This window comes from Plectropomus leopardus, chromosome 17 (genome assembly GCF_026936395.1).
Source record: "Plectropomus leopardus strain MGB_pleo_1.0 chromosome 17, ASM2693639v1, whole genome shotgun sequence".
Taxonomy (NCBI): Eukaryota; Metazoa; Chordata; class Actinopteri; order Perciformes; family Serranidae; genus Plectropomus; species Plectropomus leopardus.
Window position 1 is genome coordinate 26,798,238 of NC_142192.1, and position 24,722 is coordinate 26,822,959.

General features: G+C 38.3%; 2 protein-coding genes across 4 annotated transcripts; one reads left to right on the forward strand and one right to left on the reverse strand.

The window, feature by feature from the left end:
- Window positions 1-1,135: 1,135 nt before the first annotated feature.
- Window positions 1,136-20,717, forward strand: LOC121958295 (sodium/hydrogen exchanger 3-like). 2 transcript variants are annotated; one of them, XM_042507184.2, is made up of 16 exons: window positions 1,136-1,731; window positions 11,927-12,229; window positions 12,875-13,035; window positions 14,117-14,195; window positions 14,388-14,565; window positions 14,661-14,881; window positions 14,970-15,172; window positions 15,818-15,907; window positions 15,990-16,060; window positions 16,142-16,271; window positions 16,388-16,533; window positions 16,936-17,059; window positions 18,101-18,274; window positions 18,727-18,781; window positions 18,880-18,966; window positions 19,691-20,717. In XM_042507184.2, the coding sequence occupies exons 1-16, from the start codon at window positions 1,329-1,331 to the stop codon at window positions 19,987-19,989; spliced, it is 2,724 nt and encodes a 907-aa protein (XP_042363118.2). In that variant the 5' UTR covers window positions 1,136-1,328; the 3' UTR covers window positions 19,990-20,717. The 2 variants fall into 2 exon arrangements, with proteins under 2 accessions (XP_042363118.2, XP_042363119.2); XM_042507185.2 differs by lacking the exon at window positions 1,136-1,731 and adding an exon at window positions 8,360-8,923.
- A 71-nt stretch (window positions 20,718-20,788) lies between these two features.
- On the reverse strand, window positions 20,789-24,313 carry olah (oleoyl-ACP hydrolase). Of its 2 annotated transcripts, none has more exons than XM_042507193.2 (7): window positions 24,155-24,313; window positions 23,849-24,041; window positions 22,881-23,019; window positions 22,659-22,758; window positions 21,735-21,904; window positions 21,555-21,637; window positions 20,789-21,078 (listed from the first exon to the last, which is right to left on the reverse strand). In XM_042507193.2, the coding sequence occupies exons 2-7, from the start codon at window positions 23,976-23,978 to the stop codon at window positions 20,936-20,938; spliced, it is 765 nt and encodes a 254-aa protein (XP_042363127.2). In that variant the 5' UTR covers window positions 23,979-24,041; window positions 24,155-24,313; the 3' UTR covers window positions 20,789-20,935. The 2 variants fall into 2 exon arrangements, with proteins under 2 accessions (XP_042363127.2, XP_042363128.2); XM_042507194.2 differs by having other exon boundaries at window positions 23,849-24,038; window positions 24,155-24,309.
- Window positions 24,314-24,722: the final 409 nt, after the last annotated feature.

Below are 24,722 nucleotides of genomic sequence, written 5' to 3' on the forward strand. Positions count from 1 at the left end.
TTGATTAAGGACTCGTGGAAAAGAAACGGCATGTCCAAACTAAGGTTCATTTACAAGTCTCTGTCACATAAACACACGTGTATAGTGGCAATGAAGGCTCAACACGGTCACTGTTATGCAGTGTGCCAAGAGAAGGGGATTTCATGGCTGCAGGTGCTACTTCCCAATAAGGGAGACAAACAGGTCAAACTGCCTTTCTGTCCTCATATCATTTGATACTTACTTTATACATTATTGTAAAACTCTGAGAAACACAGTGATAGTCACGAGCGGCTGAGGATACGGTGAAGGCTCTGTTTTACTGAAAATATCCACCTGGAGGCGATCTCAGTTTGTTTTATTGTTTTTGTAATCTTTATTTAGCCTGGGTGCTAATAAGATATAGTATAACATTTCTTCTTCCAGAAAATCCTAGTTAAGACGATGACATTCATTCCACGTACAGTTTGCCTAAGAAGGCCATGTGAAAAACTAAAAAAAATATTTTTCTTACAATCTGGATAATATTTTTGTAGTTTTAACCATTATTTTTTATTAGTTTTGACAAAATTGCACAGGTTTGATAGCTGTAATCTGGGGATATAGATGTGGATTTGCTGTGCAAGACTTCACAACCGACATGACAGTCAGGGTTGAACTAATATAAAATGAAGGCAACAAATCATTCAGTTTTTTCATTTCATTTCATTATTTTTTTCTCCTCCTCTTCATGACTAGTAAGCTAGTTTTAATGTGTAAAATCAGTGGGGTGCCCATGTAATTCTGATAGGAAGAAAAATAGAAATCATGGCAAAAACAAAAATAAAATGTGGAAACTAAAACATTACTTTTTTGTTAGATGGAGAAACATACCACCCACTTAAATCCGGCTCTTATCTTATTACATTGTTCATTTGTTAAAGAGGACTGAAAGTATTCATACAAAGAATTGCTCTTAAAGTTTGGGTATTTTGCAATAAGTTAGGTGCAATAAGTTTAACATTGGTGAAACCAAAGCATTCACAGCCAATTAAGAAGGGGCGAGAGCATCAAATCTTCCTTTGAGTGAAGTGGCCAAACTAGCTGGTCTGGGTTCAGAGTGGGAGGAGACAGATGAGCATCAGCATGGGCTGAGCTTCACCTGCTGTAAAAGGCTGTATCCTCAGCAGAGAGGAGAGCAGAGAGGGCCCACAATGCTCAGGCCACATAAAGATATGGATGTCAATAAGAACAAAGTGTCCTGAGAGGGAAGGAAGACACACAGGAGAGGAATGAAACACTCTGAGCACTTGAGTCAACAGTCTAAATAACTTTTGCAGTAACACTTTGTGGAGCAATTTTCCCCAAACATGGCAGTTAAATGGCGATTTGCACTTTTTCTCTGTATGCTGCTGATGGTGTCCAGATGTCCGAGCCTGGCCAATGATGACACAGGACACAACACTGAGACAGGAACTTCAGATACAGGACACAACACAGGCACTTCAGACACAGGACACGACACAGGACACAACACGGGACATGACACGGGACACGACACAGGACACGACACAGGACACGACACAGGCAGCGATCATGGGAACAGCTCGAGCACTGGACACGGGACAGACTCAGGCCATGACTCCGGACATGGAGACGGTCACGGAGGAGGACCCATCACCACTCTGCCCATTGTGAGCTGGAAGTGGCACCACGTCTCCACTCCGTACTTGGTAGCCCTGTGGATCCTGGTCAGCTGGCTCTGCAAAATCAGTGAGTTCTGCCAAATTTCATCCATTGAGGGCTTATCAAAAGAGCACCTGAGACAGTTATTTAAACAGTAAACATGATTACGTTTAGCGTATTTTGATCATCTTGTTGTGGTGACTTAATTAGAGGTGACATCAGATTGAGATTAGGGTGTTATTTCAGTGAGTGCAGAATTATTACTTCAAAGATAAAGGTGGTTAATAGAAGCTTTGGCAGGAGTACTTTTAGTTTAATACCACAATGTATTCCATTACATTTAAAAGGCCTGAATGTATAGTTTCCTATAAGAAAAAATATGTAACATGTATTAGAAAAATCTACCTAAGTATCAAAAGTAAAATCCCTTTCAGAGCATGTTATTATTACCAATGCATTGACATGTAAGCATTCTTATGTTGTGGCTAGGGCTGGGCAATATGCAAAAAATCAAATATATTTTTTGCAATATTTTCTAATCAAATACCTTGATATTGATATTTTGACACTATTGTAGGGTTGATTGTTAGTGCTTTCACTAAATATTTACACAATTTGATTTTTGATTAATAATCAGCAGTGCTTTGTATATAATGACTAACTGTGTAAAGGCAAATAATAGAACAACTACAACAGTCTGGTAAGTTCAGAGAATTACACCACCTCACTGTAGAGCCTTTAAAGGAGCAGTGTGTAGGATTTAGTGGCTTTTAATTGTGACGATTACAGATTGCAATGAGCTAATACTTCTCCCATGAATCTAGCGTGAATTCCCAGTTAAGAGCCCTTCATTGGTTGTTGTTTAGAGTTTTTTTTACCGTGAGCTGCATTATTCACAGATCTCGTCCTCTCCAAAAAAAAAAAACAACAACAAAAGAACCAGACCTGGTAATTTAAATAGTTAAAAACACTGAATAAACAGTTCACGTTAAATATCTGCATTTTTGAGATACTGTTTACCACGGAAGGGCTGCTGACTATGGTGGCTGATGCAAAAATGTGAATGGCTCTACTTAGAGCCAGTGTCTGGTTTGTCTGCTCTGGGATACTGCAGAAACATGGCATTGCAACATGACAATGTCCGTGGACGAGGACCTGCTCCCCATGTAGATATTAAGGGCTCATTCTAAGGTAACTATGACACAACATTTCTTATTTTTAGGGAATTAAACACTAAAGAGAACAAACTTATTATAATATATTAAGTTTCTGCCAATATATTCCCCTTAACCCTACACACTGGACCTATAAAAACCAGGAAAAGACAACACTGATGATATCCAAAATATAAGATGATATCTAGTCCACTTCATTGGGCGCTGCAGGAGTTTGACACATCAAGCTGCTATTGGCTGTTGGTCAATGTTGGGTCAATGGTGAGAGTCTTTTGCCTTTGTTTTTGCGATATGTCCAATACTGTTGGTACTAGTTGGCCAAAAGCAGTGGTAGATCAGCAGAGCCATTAGCGTGTATATGGCCATTTGGGGGGTGAATTATTCCTTTAACGGGTTAGTTTCATTGTAAATATTGTCACGTCGGCCATCCTCATTCCATTGTTTAAGGGTCTGTAAAATACACGCCTAACCATGGTACTGTCCGGCAGTTCAGATAAAAACTGTCACCCAATACCATGTTATGTGTTTTCTAAGATGTTTCAAATTCAAAGGCTTTGGTTGAACGCTGGACAAATTCCACTTCTGAAATAATTAAATAGAATTATAAATTTGGGCCTAAAGAGTACTTGTCCTCTGTTAATTTCACCAGATAAAGCCGGCGTACATGTCTTATCCTAGAACATGGTCATTAGCATGTCATGTATACACAACAGAAGACAATGGGTTGCGGCACTGTGGACAATGTAAATGAATGAGCATGTGTTCGTGTGTGTGTGTGTGTGTGTGTGTGTGTGTGTGTGTGTGTGTGTGTGTGTGTGTGTGTGTGTGTGTGTGTGTGTGTTTGTGTACACCTTTACTGGCATAAATACGGGACTGTGGCTGTCTGTATATGACACAGGAAATGACCAATGTTGATAACCAAACAATGAAATTAGACACAACTAACTGAGTTTTTTTCTGTCTGTAAGTAGTTACAGTAGATATGTCAGCTTTGGCAGCTTCAGCGCTGATCTGTTTGGCTGAAAATGTTACAGTCATGTTTGTACTGACAGAAGCAAGAGATCACAAGAGATTATTAGTGATAACAAAGAACTATGTTTCATTTTAGCAGTTACTGACGTCTGTCATTTGAGTTTTTCTCAAAAGAAATGCTTAGAATTTTGCAAGTTTTAGAGACTAATTCTTAAAATTAGATTCAACATAGTTTACTTTTGTTAAAATAAAAAAAGTGATTGGTAAGCATGGGTTTTAACCATGTTCTTGAATTACTAAGATTGCAAAGGACAGCATATCACCACAGTCCTTGAGGAAATTTTGAGCTCACGCTTGAAATTGTTTGAAGAACCACATTTGAAAGAGCAAAGGCTGCGAAGAAGGCAAACATTTACGCAGGGATTAGAGGACACCTCTGAAATGTTATCACTTAATCTGCCATTTCATATAGGGATTAAAGTTTTATGGATACAGAGATAATAGGACTCTTAGATCGTTCTGCAGAGGAAACCATTAGCAAGTACTTCAATATGTTTATAATCTTGACATACACAGTCAGTTTGATACAAAGTAATTATAGTTCACTAAAACTAAACTAAAAACTAAAACTTTGTATGACACTAGAAAAGTACAGATCTCAGTACAGATCAGTAACTTCAGCAGACGCCCCAGTGCACAAAATACATGCCTTGTCTATCTTTGATGGAGCTGCGACTGGTTGTTTCTAGCCGAGGCAATTTCCAGAAAACTTGCAGCCACCTATGGGCCAGTAACAGGAGTGCGGAGTCAGCTGTTAATGACAGTCTAACAGAAAATAAAATATGTTTTTTAACAGTTGTATGTAACTGCAACTGTGAGAGGTCCTTGAGCGCAGTCATACATGTGCGCACAAAAGTATTAAGCTAAAGTATTAAGAAATAGAAATACACAGGAAATTACTTTAGATTCAGGTTTTTTCAATTTGTCAACACAAGCATAAAGAGGGAGGTATTGGTATATATATATTTAATTGAGATGGTATGTTTACATGACTATGAGTTGGCTGCCTTCATAATATGCTGTGCTTGTGTTGTAATATTTATTCTGAAAGTCTTAAATCTAATATACCTCTCATATTATAATGCTAAAATAATAATAACTGAAACTAATAAAAAATTAACAAAAAATAAAAACTTTTAAACAATCAACTTAAGTAAAACCCGCTCTTGAAACTACTTGAAACCCATCTGAAAGCAAAAATTAAAAACAAAATAAAAATAAAAACGCATACCCATGATTTGGGTTGGCAAACTTTAAAGGAACTCAGACAAATAAATTTCATAAAGCAATCTTGCATAAACTCAAACATGCACACTTTAGATGTTGACTTTATGCTTACTCACCGTAGTTCACAGAAATGCGGACAATGGTACCAATTTTCCTCAGGTCTTATTTCCTCTTTACAGTTTGACAATGCTCTCCTTCTTTCATCCTCCTGACTGCAGTAAAGCCCCTCTGCTCTGAGCTAATGGGAGGACAATGGACAATAAATGCAGGTTTATGTGTCTGTCATGGGCTGGAAAGCTTCTTTTTCACCTGACAGTCAGCACAGGGATGTAGCTTCTCTGGTCTCACCTCTTCTGGAGATTTTTTTTATAACCAAATTAGAGTTAATGCGTGTTTCAGAATTGAGGTTCATGTTTTTATGAGAAATGTTAAGGTGAGCTACATTTTTTCACATATACTGTCACTCTCAGTGACCTTTCGACTCCCAACAGGTCACTCTCTTATGAGGGTGGTGATGTTGTAATTGATTTTTTGAACTCATTTGACATTCCTTAAACTGAATATCATCAGGTGAGTAAGTTCAACATGTTAGTATGCAACACACACTGACACACTAATGCTTACGCTGACTGAGGTCACATATGTCACATTTCATTGTGAAAACCACAACAGTTTCGTACTGTAGTTACTGTACCTTTCCATCTGAAAATGACCGCTGCGTGACCTCTCTTTGTCACCATGAGTTGACCCCTCTTCGTGTAGTGGCTAAACGTGTGCAGGGAGCTGTGGCCACTTACAATGACTGAAAGGCTCAAGTTAAAGGCCGGTCACTGTTCAGCGAGATATTTTAGGTCATTAGTTAATAAGGCTGAACTGGGGGAGTTCATGCTCGACTGTGCAGCTAAATGTTCTTATTAGAATGATTTACAGCATTTCGAGCACATCAGAAACCAGTGTCAGAACTCTGTTACTATTCTTTAGTGCTAATTCGAGGTACTTGTACTTTATATGAGTATTTCCCTTTTATGCAACTTTATAGTTTTACTCCACTACATTTGTCTGAAGGCTTTAGTTGCATTAAAGATAGAAAAGTTTTAAGCATTATCTCCAAATTTGGTAATTTTAAATTTGAATGTTTGTGATAAACTAAAGGTTGAAAAATTTCGTTAATGGGGGGGGGGGGTCAGCTGTAACATACGTCATCATAAACATAAAGCTGAAAACAGGGCTGTTTTTCTAACACCATGACATTTTTTAGAGAAATGTGCTTCTTACAGGACAGCCGTACTACAAACATATGATGATCTTACATAAAATGACGCATTGCTGTAGATTTAACTACCCAGTAGTATATAAAGGAGTTAAAATGGGCACAAATTAAACATATACTGTAGTAAAATGCAACATAATGCAGCAGTAATAATAATCCCAAAACATCAGATATACTAGCAAAACACTGACAGGGAGCATTTAACAGCACAATAAATATTTTTACTTTTGATTTTTAGAGTGCATTTTGCTGATAGTATTCACATACATAGGGTTTTTAAGGCAGGACTTTTACCTGTAGTGGAGTACTTTCACTTAGATTTACTTAAGTAAAGGATACTTCTTCCAGCACTGTCAGAAACCAAGATGTCCATCATATATAAAGCTGCTTTAATCATTCAAGACACCAAATTTAGTAATAGCTGTCAAATTGTGCAACTGAATGAGCTTTAGTATTAACAGATATTCTAAATTAGATTAGCCCAAATAATGCCATTTATTTCCATAACAGAAACTTCAGATACTTTTGTGACTCATAAACAGCTCTTCATAGAGACACACAGGTTCACACCTGTGCCAGTGTGTACGTATCATATCAGCAAACCAGTCCAGCTAACCAATGAGGCTATTGTCCCTTGTCCTGCTCAAACAGGATGGGACACCTTGCCTAAAAAAAACACCCAGTCATAATGCAACAAGTTCATTGAATCAAAGCGTATCATGGAGAGATGCAGGTGTAGTGAGCATTAAAAGGATACGTCTGTTGTTATTCTATATTCATCTTATAGTCAACAAATCTTTTGAAAAGATCAAAACCGACAATGTGTAAGTCTGTCAGTGTCAGGGTCCGTCCTCGGGCCCAGAGGTTTTTAGTGTAGGCATAAATCTTTATTAATGATTCTCAAATATGCACTTTCATTTTTAAAGAGGCTCAGTAATTTCGTTAAACACGTAGGCAGTGTAGTTTTAGTAAACATTTCTTAATCAGGAGCAATTAGAACATTTTCAGCTGCGGATTAACAGTTTCACTTTAACTGTGCTTGCGCTCAGATTATGCTCTGTGCTGCAAAAGTGTGTAGTATTGTATACCTGAACAATATATATGAACAGAGCGACGGCTATGGCTTTAGTGTTCCTTCTTCTTCTCGACATTATCCTCAACATATGACAAATTATCGTCCAACCTTCAGAGCTAAAGATTAGTGACATGAAGGCTGCACTGCGATGTCATTAATTTTTTTCCCAAATGCTTGTTTGGGAAATAAGACGTTTTTTGTTGTTGTTATTCCAACACGCATGTTTGCGATGTTATTGGTTGCATGTGAGGTGTTTGAGGGCAAAGATCCATTCACACTGATGGCAGATATCACTTCAACCATGAATGTGAATAGTGCAAAATATGTGGGGGAAAAACTGGAAGTGAGCATTAACACCATAATTTGAATTTAGCCAAATTATTTTAGGAAGGAGCTCTGAGATGGAGTTATACTATCTAAAATTACAGTATAAAACTAAGGAATCTGTTTTTAAGTGAATCATAGCTCTGTAATATCACAGTAGAAGTTTATTTTGGGCCTGCTGGAGGGCAACTTTCTCATCTCTATCACGTCAGGACTGAGAGTCTTTAACCAGGATTGAGCAATGTCAGCGTCAATCATTACTGAGTACAAAGCTGTGAGACAGAACCAGTGGAAATGTTCCTAAACTCTCTCTCTCACACACACACACACACACACACACACACACACACACACACACACACACACACAGAAAATGTGTGTTGTTTCGTTAAGACACCTGAAAGCAAAAATAAAGCAATGACTGGTGAATGTTTTAAACGTGACTGAATAACTGGAGACCTTTCTTGGACATCCGTTACTCCCCCCTGTAACACACACACACACACACAGACACACACACACACACACACACACACACACACACACACACACACACACAACCTTGGCTGTAGAGGAGATACTGTACATATAAAAGGCTGAGTCCAGGGTTCTGCTCACATCTGAAGTCACGGCTCCGCTGCTGACCACAGACTGTGGGAGGACAAGAAGTTGCGGACTGAGATAAAAGATGGAGCAGTAGAGGGGAAGCGTAACGAGAAGATAGTAAACAGGAGTGAGTAAGACTGAGGACGCACTGACCCACCCCAAAAAAAAGGAGGGATAAGAGGTGTGACACATTGTCCAGCAGTTCAGCCTGGCCTTGATACAAACAGTTTACTTCCTTGACATCAGAGATAAAGGACTTTTTTTGCTCTTTTGACTGCGTTTTTTTAAATTTACTCAGTCAAATGCGACACTGCGGATATGTACACCACTGGCTCCTGGGGTCAGTGTTGCTCATCTGCCTCGTCTCAGGGGTTACGAGGGTGAACGGGGACGCGGCGCATCAAGAGTCCAATCTAAAGCCGCAGTCTGAGTCCAAATCAAATCACACTGAACACGGCCACGGCTCCAGTGTCATCACAGGAATACCCATCGTTACCTTTAAGTGGCACCATGTGGAGACTCCTTATCTCATTGCACTATGGATATTGGTGGCTGGTTTGGCTAAATTGGGTATGTAACAAATATTTTAGGAAATACATGTGGTAGAAACCAGTTACGAACCATCTGTCATTTGATTATTGATATTATGAGATAAAAAAATAAGAAAGGCCCAAAAACGCGTCAGCCTGTTGGTTATGTCATGTGTAGTTTGGATGTTGCAGTCCGACAGATTCCTCAGTCAAACAAGATAATGTTGGGCTATTTTTAACCCATCTAATGTAAAATAATTACAATGTTATCTTGTTGTTACACCCAGTGGAAAACTCTCATTTTCCACGTCAGCATACACATAAATTATCCATATTATCTGGTCTTGAAATTGAAACAATTTCATAGATTTAAAAACAATTTGTTTATATGACTAAATAAGCATTTATTATTTACTTTGTTTATCATTGATATAGTTCCTTATTTAAAGAGCTATGCTCGTTGAGATTGTAATTTCTTTTTGAAGTGAGAACTGTGTACAAAATAGCATATACAGTTTAAACAAGGACAGACACACATTATACATATTATTATGGTTAAAGTTTTAAAACAAACCCAGAAACATTCTTATTTAGATTTTAACAGTCAAATTCTTAAATGATCTTCTTCATCAGGACTGTGTGTGTGTTTTCCAGCTAAATGAGCTTTAAGCATAATATTGAAAATGTGTCCTTTCTTAGTCTTTTTAATTAATTTCATTATCTACATAAAATTTTTAAGCTCAGACTTAACCTTTGACCTGTGTTTTCATGGTCTACAAAATAATAATGAGTCATGACACAACAAAAGGCATTAATTTACATTTGATCTTTCTTTTTTGTTGTTGATTACAGCAAGCAACAAACTGTATGATAATGATTATGAACTACATAGAATCTAGCGGTATATTGCACAACTTTTAGCTTACTATTTATTATTCATCAATATATTTTGTAAAGCCATGCACTATTTTCAACAAAAAACAACAAAGGAGAAATTGGTTAGTTTTTCCTCGTGATACAACAGGTCTTTATTGTTAAAAAAATATGAAAATTCCTTTTTGACCAAAATGAAGTTTTGCCCTTGTATGGCAGATTTAATTTGATAGTGCTCAGTCAACATGAGCAAACATACTCACATACATACAAAACAGTTGTCAGATTTTAATTCGTAACAGCAAGATCAAAACAGATATATCAAAATCTGTGACGTGAAATAACCAAGACTCTTTTAACTTTGGCTGTAGTTTATTGATCACTAATAGAAAGAAGCTGACTGAGAAAATATGTTTTAAGTGCCTTTAACCATGCAAGTACTTTAGTTTTGACAAACTTTTTTTTACCATGATATTGTAACAGTGTCACATCCTGCAGCAGTGAACAGCAGTCTGTGTTATCAGCTCAGTTCCAGAGAATAGAGGAGTTTCTTCTGTTGTTATGCATGTTTGTACTGCATTAGAAATTCCACAGATTATCAAGAGTTTTAGACATTTTACAACAGGGGTGTCAAACATACGGCCTGTGGGCTAGTACTGGCCCACCATTGGGTCCAATGCAACTGATGCACCTGTGATATCTAAGTGGTGCCAGATTTAAGAAGCAAGTGAAACAGTGAGTGGCCTATTTCATGGAAAATGCTGCTTCAGAGGCTTTTCCACCGTGACCAGAATGCAGCTCTCATAAAAAATAATTCATACTTATTGTGGATATATTTAAACATACTGAATATATATATATATATATGTGTGTGTGTGTGTGTGTGTGTGTGTGTGTGTGTGTGTGTATGCATGTATGTATGTATGTATGTGTATATATATGTATGTCTATATATATATATATATATATATATATATATATATATATATATATATATATATATATATATATATATATATATATATATATATATATAACTTCACCTGCTTCAATAGCTTCCACTTTGGTTTGATGTGATGATGCCAGCTTTGCTGCACAGGACTGGAAATGCATAGAAAATGCACATGTAATGACAGTGAGTAGTAGACTGAGTGAATGTGGAAAAACTGGGATATATTGTTGAAATTGTGCTTCTTTTTTTAAGACATAACGGGCTATTCCTCATTTGTTTTGTAAAGTGATGAATGTTTTTTTGGAATGAACTTCTTTAATTGAAAAAAAATGCAGAATTTAGGCAAATAAAATCTGACAATTTTTGGAAATACAACATTAAAGGAATCCTGCAATAAACCTTTCGATAAGCAATGTTGGCAACTAAGTGCCTTGCAGATTGCACATAGGTACATAAAATCAAATTACTTAGAATAATACAAAAATAAAGGAATAGAATTCCCAATGACAATATGAGATAAAAACAATAATAGTTACAGGTAAGTGTTAAGAAGTAATTTGAAAGATGTCACTTCTTAGACTGAAAGAAAGGGAAACATTTGGAGCTGTTGTAATTTTACAGGTCTGGGCCACTTGAGATCAAATTGGGCTGTATGTGGCCTGTGTAAACGAGTTTATTATCTTCCACTTTTTAGCTTTGTGGGGTTCTAGTCTCATACACAAATATACACATATATAATAACACATTGTTGAAAAAATGGCCTTCATCCAAAGCCTCCTAAACTTAATCTCAAACTACTTTTGAATGAAACATATCAGCACATCAAAAGTTTAAACGGTTCAGTAGGTTTGAATATTTAATATGCTTTAGTGACTCATTGTCAGGCCATTCAATCAAGCCACTTTAAGCATAAGTCTGTCTTTAGTTAGGCAGAGAGATTTATGAACCTTCATACGCGCCACCATGCTGGTTAATCATATGCTCAGAACAAAAAGTGGCACTTTCTCAGTCGAGTGCGACAGTTGATCATTTGTGAATTTTGCAACCTCACACAGAGTTTAAATTTTATGGTTTGGTTATGATGCAATGTGTTTAAAACCTTGTCAGTTAAATGTCAAGAAATTTCAGTCTTAGTCTTGTTTATTGTGAATTTACACTTGCTGGTACCACTGAATAAAGTTTTACATTTTATGAAAAACTTCCCCTCTCTTCTGTCAGTCATCGAGGCCAACCACCATGTGACTAGCGTGATCCCAGAGAGCGCCCTGCTCATCTGTTTCGGCTTCATCCTGGGCGGGATTATTTGGGGTGCAGACAAGGTGCAGACCTTCACGCTGACTCCAACAGTGTTCTTCTTCTATCTGCTGCCTCAAATCATCCTGGACGCAGGCTACTCCATGCCAAACAAGCTCTTCTTCAGCAACATGGGGGCCATCCTGGTCTACGCCGTCATCGGGACCTGCTGGAACGCCGCGAGCCTGGGGCTGTCGCTGTGGGGGTGTCACATGGGAGGAGCCATGGGTAAGACACTTGAGCAGGCTTCATACCACTCACAGTAAAAGAAGTCAGTATCATTTTGGGTGCTCAGATTGATGGACCATGGAAGCTTCAAGTCTATTTTTATTTCTGCAAGGGGTTATTCAGCTATTCATATACCCTTTTGGAAGGGTATTCCAAAAGCTGTAAGCTTGTGCATATAAATGTGTGTATTTAAAAACCCAGCAGCAGAAGATCTGAAAGCTTGTGAAGGACAGAGAGTCTGCAATGCAGGCCGGTCCCAAACCATTAAGAGCTTTGAAAACAAGGAAAAGAATCTTAAAATTTATTCTAAAAGATACTGGGAGCCAGTGGAGTGTTGCTAAATCTGGACTAATGTGCTCTCTCTTCCTTTGACTGTTTCTTGTGGCCAGTTAAAGGAGCATTGCAGTAATCAAATTGATTTGAAAAAAAAAAAACATGGATACGTTTTTCAGCATCTTGATAGGATAGGAACGTCCGTACCTTTGCAATGTTTCTTAAATAAAAAGCCAGTCAGGACCAAAGCGGTGGACTGTCTGAACTACTACGCTGCCATGCACAGAGATTCTCACACAGATTCTTACAGCGCTCTGCACAGCCATGTTAAAAAAGCCACATTGTGCATATTTCCTGTCCTGTGTGATGCAGGTGACCTGGACATCGGTCTGCTGCAGTATCTTCTGTTTGGCAGTCTGATTGCTGCTGTCGACCCTGTAGCTGTCATCGCTGTGTTTGAGCAAGTCCACGTCAACGAGGTCCTCTTCATCATGGTGTTTGGAGAGTCGCTGCTCAACGATGGTGTGACGGTGGTTCGTATGACACAATGTTTGTTTGTTTTTTTGTTACTTGCCGGGAAGCAGAACAGTTTGTGCGTTTGCCAAGACATTCATCATGGGAAAGTATACTCCCATGACATGAAGTGTAAGGAATACAAACATTGTGCACTTCAAAGTGAGGACCTTTACCCCGACTTCTTGTCAACTTGCCCGAACTTTTTCTCTCTCTGGTCAATCAAAGTTTTCTTTGAGGAGGTCGATCTGATGAGAAATACTGCTTTTATGTTTTATGAGTCATTAAATTCTGCTATATTTATCATCAATGCTGAGACAACAGTGAGGATTGAAAGGGAATAGAAAAGGTGTTACTTTCAAGTTTTGAAACCTTCTTACCTCTCTGAGGACTGTTGAAAAAAACATTGCACTGTTGTCATAGTGAAACTTTGTCACTTTTAATGTGTGGATTTTAATGGGGTAATCATTAAAGGTTAAGGGCACATCCATGCATCTGTTGCAGGTGCTGGGTGACAACAATCTGCACCAAAAAACATGGAAATATCTGCACACACATCATTCCCAGTTCTTCTTTGATTTTACATGGACTAGGGTTGCTGTGATATACTGTTTTTAGAATATTTTTTGGACATAAGCCTTTGTTTGATAGAACAGCTTAAGCATGAAAGGGGGAGAGAGAAGGGATGACATGCAGCAAAGGTCGAGGTTTGAATCGAACCCGTGGCTGCTGCGTTAAGATGTAGCCTCTGTACATGGGGCGCCTGCGCTACCTACTGAGCTGTAGGACACCCCAACGATATGCTGGTTTTAATTTATACCATGATATGAAAGTTGATGATTATCGCACCATGTACATTTGCTTATCTACAATGTTTTAATTTCTTTTAAGGGAGATGCAGACTGATAATAATAATTCTGTAATATCTGTAATTCTGTGATCTTGAAAAAGGAGAAGTACAGGAAAAAAGTCTTTCATTTTTAACTTATATGTGTGAAAAATGGGAGCAAAAAGGGTTAAAACTTAAAATATTTATTCAGTATATTAGACTTTATTATTCCACCAAAAGATAGAGGATTAATTTTGTTCTTCTTCTCCTAGGTGCTCTTTAATGTATTTGATGCGTTTGTGTCACTCGGAGGAGCCAAAATTAATGCTGTGGAGATCATTAAAGGAATAAGTAAGGAGTGACATTCATTTATACATTAATAAATATTAATGTAACATCTGCATTCGGTGTCAGAGTATGCAGATGTGCTAACGGAGAGCTAGTTTGGATAGAGGCGTTAATCACGTAACATACAATGGAAATTATGCTGAATAACATGAAAATAACTTGTCATACATGTGTCCTCTCTTTCTGTCTCTGCAGTTTCCTTCTTTGTGGTGGCGTTTGGCGGTTCCCTCGTGGGCTTTGTGTTCGGCCTGCTAATCTCTCTTCTGACCAGATGCACGAAAAACATCCAGATCATTGAGCCAGGCTTCGTCTTCGTCTTGGGTTACCTCTCCTACCTGACTGCTGAGATGCTCTCCTTGTCTGCCATCCTTTCGTGAGTTCTCCATGAAAAAACGTCTTATTTGTTTTATTAATTCTGTTCATAGAGGTCACAAATATGTGCTTTATTTCTGTGTTTTTATTCTGCAGGATCGTCTTCTGCGGTATGTGCTGCCAGAAGTACATCAATTCAAACATGGACGAGAGGTCGGTCACCACAGTCAGATATGTCATGAAGGTTTTAGCCAACGGATCAGAAACCATCATCTTCGTGTTCCTCGGCATCTCGGCCATCGATAAGACGATCTGGGTGTGGAACACGGGCTTCATCCTCCTCACACTCCTCTTCATCTTTGTCTACAGATTCATCGGTGAGATTTCTGTCCTCCGCTGTCAGTTTTGAGTACAAACACTATCGTATGTCAGAGGTCACAAAACAAGACTGATTGTCTGCTGCAGGTGTGTTTTTCCTCACCTGGATCCTGAACAAGTTCAGGCTGGTCCCCATTGAGTTAATAGACCAGGTGATTATGAGCTACGGTGGCCTGCGAGGGGCTGTTGCATACGGCCTGGCTACGATGCTGGATGGGAACAAGATAAAGGAGAAGAACCTGATGGTCTGCACGACTCTTATCGTGGTGTACTTCACTGTCATTCTCCAGGTAACTGCTTTTCTGTCCTGATACTGAGCTAAAGTCATACTTTGGTGCTTTTTGTTTGTTTTTCATTAACAGACAGTTAACATTACAGAGAAAAATCACCTTGAAATTGGGCTTCTGGTTCCTGGAAAAGTCTTAAAAAAAGCACTTAATTCATTGCTCTAAAAACAGGCTGTAAGTGATAGTCTAATGTATTAAATCAGTCTTTCAAAATTCTAAAAATGCCGAATGTGAAGCAGGATTTTCTGAAACTTTTTTTTTAAGTCTGTTTCATCTTTTAATAAACATTTGGGAAAAACTGTCCCTAACCCTGTCTTTGATGTTGATGTTGTTTTCAGTTAGTTATCATAAAATTGGTCTTATTTTTCATTCTAAGTGGCATTAAAAAGTCTTTAAAATTTTTAAATCTAACTTGCCTTTAGCTGTAGGAACGCTGCAGAAATGTTTCCATGTTTTCTTGATGTTTTTCCAAAGTCTTTGTTTTCTTGGGCAGTCTCATATGAGCAGTTTGGTCACTGAATATATCACAATTTTTCAACATTTGTTGGTAGAATTGATTTTGGCACATTTGTCATTTTGCAACTTTCCTATACAAAACATGACACCTTAATTCTGCTAATGTTTTGCTTGAATCTCCCTCTGTCTCAGGGAATAACGATGAAACCTCTGGTTACCTGGCTAAAAGTGAAGAGAGCTGCCGTGTCGGACCTCACACTCATAGAAAAAGTGCAGAACAAGGTAAAGCTCAAAAATTTAACTACACAGCAAGAACCACAAAGTAACGGACTGCAGTTACAGAATCTGTGCTCTTGTCGTTTAGGTGTTTGATCACATGCTTGTTGCCATAGAAGACATATCTGGACAAATAGGGCACAACTACATGAGGGACAAGTACGTAAAGACGTCTTTTAAATGAAACGAGCAAGTTTGTGTTTGAACAAAGCTACAGTGATCTTTTCTCTGGCTGTGAAGGTGGAATCACTTTGAGGAGAACTGGATGTCGAGAGTTTTGATGAAGCCGTCAGCGAGGAAGAACCGTGACTACGTCTTCAATGTCTTCCATCAGCTGAACCTCAAGGATGCTATGAGCTACGTGGCTGAGGTGAGACTCATATGCTGCACATGTTTAATTGTATTTTGTTCAAATAGAGGTTAAAGAAAAAGACATGAGATTTTGTTTGAGTTGTTAAAGGAAATTCTCTGGTCTTGACATCACAGGGCGAACGTAGAGGCTCACTGGAGTTTGTCCGCAATGAAACTGCATACATCGACTTCAAGAAGAAGTTTGGTGACGAATTCTCAGAGGTCATGCCCGACATCATGGCTGACACGTCAGATGATCACGGTGCAGTGACCTCTGTGAGGTGAGCAAATATTTTTACCTGATACACACCACACATCACAGGAGAGGGTGGTTTAAAAAATACAGAAACAAATTATTTATTAATAAACTCTCCATTTGCTTTCATTATTTCAATGTTAGATATGAATCTGAAGAAAGACATATTTAAATGCAAGATACCAAAGAGAAATTAGCTATTTAGAAGTTAAAATTTTGGGTTAATTTACAATTTTCATTACCCATGTTACATTAAATATGCTCAGACACTGCCCTCTGGTGACCATAAGCATTTATTTCTCAAAAACAGACCAAACGAGGAGAAATGATCTTGCACTGACCATCTACTGCCAATTCTCCGCTCTATTTTGTATGCAAATGCTAAGTAGGTGCTGTGTGAGTGACATACTTTTTCTTCCTGCTGTAGAAGAGACCCTGTGCCATCAGTGAGCCTGGAGATGCACGAGCAGACCATGAACGGTATGAGGGAAACAGAGGACATCAACACTCACCACCTGCTGCAGCAGCATCTGTACAAGGGCAGGAAACAGGTGAGCATTTTGAGTCATATCACAATGCACACTTTATTCGTGACATTTATTTTACTATTTTTAAATCAGATTATGTACGGTTTTAAATGTAAATGTCACCATTTGATGCATCGTAACAGGTTATAACTTTAAGCTAATTTGCAGTAGTCGTCCTTTGTCAAGTCAGAACGAAGGAACAGCACAACAGCAAACAATACAGAATAAAAACAAACTGCAACATTATACAAAAAAAGACACAAGTAGGGACAATAACAATTAATCATCGATCGATTAATTGGTTGTTGAGAATTTAATCAAACATATGAGATTTAATTGATCAATCGATAGGCTTTCCAGTCCCGTCAAACTATATGAAATATGTTGCTGTGAGCATTGATTGACATAAAAACATGTTTGGTATTGTTTGAAGTAAAAAAGTTCTTGGTTTTTTCAAATAACGATTAATTGATTATTCATTTTACATATAACTGATTAAGGAAAGAGCTTACGATTTGCACACAAGACATGCAATACAAAGCTACACACAAAAACGTATCACAACAGTATGCTTGTCAAATATAAGCAGTAAGATGAGTGAATACAGAGCTTAGCAGCTTTTCATTACTGCATTGCACTTTCATATAGATGAATGACTCAGGGACACTTAAAAAAGAGGTCTATAAGGTTGCAGCAGAGGTCAAAATATCCTGGTGTGCAGCCCCCACTAGTTCTAGAAATGCTGTGCCGTACATTTCCCACAATGCAACACAAAGGCTTCATTCCACCTGCAGTTTGTCACAATCAGGGTTATTTCTTCAAACTTTAGCAGCCAACGAAGACATTATACAATTGTTTTCACAGTAACTCTTTGAGAGTACACTGAACTTTATGTGTAAAATAAGTGGAGTGTCTCTTTTAAAACAGCCTGAAACTTGTGGTAAACTGTCTGGATGAGTAATTAGTTACAGACTGCATTTGTCTATCCTGCTTGTCTTGTCAAACATCTGCTCTCAAATACTCAAACGGAATCTAAATGTTTATCTCTTGTTTTCTGTATCGTAGCACCGGCACAGATACAGCCGGAGCCATTTCGATGTCAACAAGGATGAAAATGAAGTGCAGGAGATCTTCCAGAGGACCATGAGGAGTCGTTTGGAGTCCTTTAAGTCTGGAAAGATGGGCGTTGCTCCACCAAAGACAATAAGCAAGCACACGAAGAAAGAGCAACAGCAAAAGGTTTCATTGCCATTAGATAATCTACAGTATAACATACATGGGATTTTCAGCAATAGTCAAAAGGGCTGGGTATGAAACCAAACCAACCAAAATGTGTTCATAGCACAAAGTATGCCAATGATAGCTATCATCTTCATAATATTGTAAACATATTTTCTGATCAGACAGTATCTCACTGAGATCATAATTGTCACAACTTTATAATTTTCTTGTGCCAACTTTGATTTTTTTTTATTAAATCAAAAACAGATATTTTTGCAGAGAAACATCATATTTAAGTAAGGTATTAAACAAGTACTGTTTTATTAACGTACTAATAACTAGCACCCATAAACTGCAAATAATAACCAGCCATAACAGTCAAAACATCAGTATGACAGCTTTGCTCTAAATATTTTGTAAGTTTCTTGAAAACGTAATTTAGATATTAATGGCTGCTCTACCACCTGCAGATGCCAAATGGAAAATCAACAGACAAAAGTAAAAGCTACTATTCTGGTGATGAAGGTTTGTGTTTCAGTTTTAAACACTACTCATAAGCCTGAATTGTCCAAGTGCTTAATGAAAGTCATTTTTTAAAAAAAGCATTTCTTTCTTTCTTCTAGATTTTGAGTTCTCAGAGGGAGACAGCGCCTCTGGCTATGAGGCATCAGGCAATTCATACCCCATGAGAGTCACCTACAGAGCAGGAGGTAAAATAAATCCACCATCTTGCTTATATGTTAGGTGTTTCAAGAAATCGAGATTAAAGTCGAAATGACGAGAATAAACTGAGCAGGCAGGGGTCCCTCTATGCAGTGCAATGCGACTCTGCAGAGTCAGGCTGAAGGGCCTGCCCTGGTGGTGGTGAGGAGGAGGGGCGCGGCTCTCCGGAGCTTCCCCTGGGAGATAGGGTACCTCCCCGCCGCCGTCACCCCGGCCCCGAGCAGCCCTCGCCGGGCAAGTACACAGAGGTCGGCGCGGCTCACCGCTCTCCTTTCGACTTTATTCTCGAAATTACGACTTTATTCTCGAAATGTCGACGTTTTTTTCTCGAAATTTCGACTTTATTCTCGAAATTTCAACTTTATTCTCATCATTTCGACTTTCATCTCGATTTACCCAAAATTATTTTCTCCATCATAAATGGCCCTAATCCGCTTCCGTACATTTCCCAATTCAAATCAGATCTGCCTTTTTTACATGACCAAAGTGTAATGTTTTATGTTACAATACATTTTTGGGCAAAATTGTACTTAAGTCTGTAAAATACGTTAATACATGTTTTTTTAGTTTAGGTTATTGTAAAATTTGTCTTAAATTTTATCCCTAGTGGCATTAAAAAAGTCTTATTAGTAAATGTGCTGAGTTACGTTCCTCCAGTGTCTTTAACATCAAACTCTGTCAGCGCTAAATCAGTTTATTTCTTTCATCCAGCTGGAATAGAGAATCCAGCCTTCATGCCGGAGCTGGACCCCGTGGCGCCGCTGCAGATCCCTCCGTGGCTGGCCGAGGCCGAGCTCGACAGCAGCACGGTGGCTCCTTCGCAGCGGGCCCAGCTGAGGCTGCCGTGGACCCCCAGCAACCTGCGCCGCCTGGCTCCTCTCCGCATCAGCGCTCGCTCCACCGACTCCTTCGCGCAGGCCGACGCTCCATCCCCGCAGCAGAGGGACAACGAGCAGCCTCCTCCTCCTCATCCTCCTCCACCACCAAACCGGGACGGTAGCCACATGTAGCATCACCCCTCCTTCACCTCACCTCAATCTCCTTAACACACAGACTCTGACCTCAGACTTTGCACCGTCAACTCTCAAAATATTGACCAGGGAATGTTTTCTTTTCCATCGCTTAATCTCACTCCTGAGACAAAACATTCACAGTCCCACAACCTTTGTGCTCTTCTCTGCAACTTCTCTTGTTGCTCCAACGTCACGCTTCAGTGAGCAAAGAGAAGCTGCACGTAAAGTGAGCGAGTCTGTGTGCACAGAGGCTGTTATTAACCAGCACACGTTGAATATTTCCTCCTCTGGTTCACAGTAAACCGAATGCAAATCAGTCTCATACCTCAATGTGATGCAAGAACCTTTTTAAGATTGTAGATATTTATTTAATTTGAATTGTTTATAAAGATAATACAGTTAATGAGAATGATATAATATTGATTCCAGCTCTATGATCTGAATATTCATTAATAACATTTTCTGTGTGTTTTCTCATTTGTCTGAGGAGAGTATTTGAGGTTGAATATCAAACTTGAAGAATGAGATCATTGTAAAAGCATCACATGTACGATAAAGACATAATATATTTATTAACAAATTAAGTTTGTGTGGATGTTTCCACCTCTCTAATCCATGCACGAACAGTTAAATATATTTTATGTTCCTCCAACAAAGAACACTGACAGACTGGTTTTGAAACTGTATGAATTTATGGATATGGATGTAGAAATTAAAAATGAAGAAATAATACATGTGTGGAGTCAGTTACATTATACATAAGTAGTTACAAAATAATTGTGCAGTGCAGCCGTAATATTGATATATGATCAAATTTTATTGAATGACTCTTTAATATCCATTAGTCGCACAATAGGTTCCACTTTTGAAAGTTTTATTTCCATCACAATGAATTTATTTAAAAAAATATATAAGTCATTAGATAAAATCTACTGTCATTTCATTACAAATAATCCATTTCTGATGTTTCCACCTGCTTTGTCACGTAGTCCAATATAATCTTTTCATTTGCAGAATCCTTCAGGTAAAAATGAGATCCATCAAACATCCTGACGGTGAAATCACCCGATGTGATGCTTTTCCAGGCTGTTGATAAAATACATGCAAATAATTACAGATAAAAATGGAAAAACTGTCAGTGAGTCTTTCAGCAAACACAGATGGCACATACAGACACAGCACATATTTTTATAGCATCATCAAGAATATATATATATATTTTTTATTCAATAAAAATCTACAGACATTTACGTGCTGATTCTCTGATCTGCATTTTGAAGCAGTATTAACATTTGCCAGTTGTTTCCCTCACTGCAGGCTGATGCTAATGAGCTTAAGTTTATGTGTCTTTCTCTGAGGTGCTTGTGCATAAATCTGGAACAAAATCAAAAATGTTTCAAAGTATGCAGAGCACCTAAACAAGCTGCCAACATGTGTGAGTAAAATGCATTTGCTGGGACCAAATGTACCATGATTTGTGAGAAATCTCCATGATCCCTGTTTAGTAAGACGGTAGAGGGAGTGTGTGATGAGGCTCTGTTGCAGGACATGAGGGGACTGACCTTGTAAGTCATGAGGAATGTCGTCCTTTCCGTCAAAACACGTGACCGGGCAGGAGAGGAACGGACTGTCTGGCTTGTCACACCTGCAGGAAGGTCAGCAGCTGCGGTCACTACAAACATTCATCCTGAATCACACAAATAATTTAAAATGAATGATTAAATACAGATTAAATTATGAACCTGTAGTTCTCCACTACGTGCAGGTCGGCTTTCAGGGCAGGAAGGAAGAGCTTCAGGACCTCAGGGTTCGCCAGCAGCTCAGGAGGAGTCCCTCCGATCGAAATCATCCACTTGAGAAATTCGTCATCAGATAAGTCGCTTCTCTTTGGGGCTTTGATACGTGTCTCAGACTAAAAGACAAAAGGCAACATATGAGTGGTGGGCTATATTACAAACACTGAGTCCAAACTATAAGTGTATAGAAGGAACCGGATGTTTTGGTCTGTAGACCCACATCAGATAAAAATCCCAGCCAAATCTTTATGAATATATAGAAATTCTGCACACTAGTGTTCACTTCTTTATTAGTTTAGAGGGTTTTGTTGATATGCACCTGTCATTAATGACTTTATGGTGTTGAAGAACGTCTTTGAAGATGTTCCTACGTATAGGTATTTATTTAGGGAAGACCTTGTTGAAACTACCTGTGACCCTAAATAGATTAAGTGGTATGTGGTTTATGTGGTTATGTGGTGGTTAAGTGGTATGTTCCCCGTGTCCAAATCTAAGCCCTGAGGTATCCCACTAATTCTAGCTTCAGGACCCATCATTATACCTTTTACTTTTTAACAACCAACCAATCAGCAGCACATCTTGACTGTGATGTCATTCACAGTTCACTGTGCAGATAACCACTCATTAAAAAACAAACAAACAAAAAAACTCCCCATTTCAAAACCTTTCAAGCAGCAACCACACATAGAGATTTGCTTGGATTTATGCACATTTTTGTGGTGTGGGAATTACTAAATATATATCTAACCTCTGCTGGATTTATTCAATAGGAAAGAAATGTGTGTGAAAATATTCTTTTCTTTAGGTATTTTAGTGAACAAATCAATACTAGACAGATTGATCACAGTAAGGGTAAATAAATAAACTCACATAAGGTGCAGAGGCACCTGACAGGAAGATGTGAACTGGTTCGAGGTTGTGCAGTCTCTTCAGAGCGTCTGCCACGGCGAATGTGGTGAAGGCACCAAAACTAAAACAGATCAGGATAGTGCAAATGTTAAACAAATAAGTTGTGGAGTAGTGGAATTAAAAAAAGCAAAGCAGGGTGTCATAATTGATATGTTACTTATAAAGCCCTTAATGTTATCACACCTGTGGCCAAACAGAGCAAACGGCTTCTCTTTCAGCTCCGGTAACAACACACCGATAACCTCGTCCACAATCTGCTGCATGTTCTCAAAAAACGGCTCTTTGGCTCGACTCTCTCTGCCCGGCAGTTTGACAGCAAAGACTGAAAGTGACAGAAAAGGGAAAAAAAACAAACCAATAAAAAAACATTTCATGCAGTTTGAAGCAATCTAAATTGCACCGGATATTTTATGAAAATTTAGGAAGTGCAAATGTGGGAGTTAGGGACACCAGGGGCACAGCAAAGAGCAATTGTAAAAATCGCACATCAGAAGACCACCTTGGGGCAGTCAGCCTTAAAATTAACACAAGATATTAAGATTTTTAACAGAAAGTGTTAAAAGTTGGCTTAAGTAGAATCAAGGATGTGAGCATTTTTAACTATTTCATAATATATTTTAGTTGAGTGTTGTAACTGCATGTAACATTGCTATTTGTCATTGTATGTATTTTTTTTAACTGTAACTTTGTAATGTGATTTGTAATTGTAATTTTATGCACGCTTGATGTAAATATTTACCTTTTTGTCCTCTTTTTACCATAACTGTTATTGTATGTAACCTTGATATTTCCTCCTTTTCTTTGCTAAAAGCCTAACTAGGGACAGGAGTTTGAAACTAGCAATATCTATATTCTCTGTATGTGAAACATCAGTTATTACAGCTTGTTTATAACAGGTGGAAGTTGTACTATGTTATTTTGGATTTTCCCCATCAAATCAAAAGATGAATCTAATCATACTGCAACATGTTAAGACTTTGTTTTTTTTTTTTACAGTATAATGACATCAATTTTTAAGTTCAAATTTCCACAATTCCTTTTTTAAAGCTGATTTTAGGTAAAGGACTACATGAGTAAAATTTGCAAGATCTTATAAATTGTGAATATAGAGCAAACAGTGTAGATTATCAGGGCAAAGTGCAGCATGTTACCTTCTATGGAGCTGTTGAGGACGTTTCCCCAGCGTGCATAGTGTATGGAGCCTCCACCTGCCCAGGGGAAGCATATGAGCCTGGCCACAGCCTCCGGGCTCCTCCTGAAACAGCTGATCACCTTTTCCATTTTGATTTAACACAAGAGCGAAGATCCAAGTCTGATCCACATCTGCTGGGACTGTAGTCTCTGCTGAACAAGAGGAAACACACACAACGACTGTTGTTGCTCCACCAAAACTATCCACCTTTAAAGCAAAGGTGATTTAAACATTTAGGGGGAATTATAAACACATTAAGTGACACCTGTCTGTTGCTGGCAGCTCCATTAACTTCTGCCAGGGCTACAGTAGTAATTCCTCATGCTAAAGTGTCTTATTTCCTGCTTATTTTCTTCTATGGTTCCTGTATGGAGCTGCTGTATGAAATGTATCTATGGATTTTGGAGACATCTACAGTATGGAGTGTGTATGTGTAGAAGAATTCACAGTAGGTTTAGTTATAAGTACATATAATATTTTTTATTTATTTATTTATTTTTTTAAATCATTGTATGTGGGTGGACAGGATAGGATCGAAACCTACACTACCTGTAATACAAGCATTTCACAACATGACGTAAATGTTAGAGTGGAAAAAAAGTGTCTCGGAAGTGACGTTGTTTTCTACAGTTGGTATTTCCTGACGGATTTCCCTCGGTGGAGGAGGAGGAGGAGAGAGCAACAGCTTTTTCAAGTTAGATGCATTTTGAAAGGGTGATACCGGGGAAATAAGAAAAACAAAAAATGAGAAGGTAAATAAAAAATTAACTAATCACCTGTGTGACATTTAATCACTTTTCATAATTCTTTCACAACCATTTAAACCTTTGAAC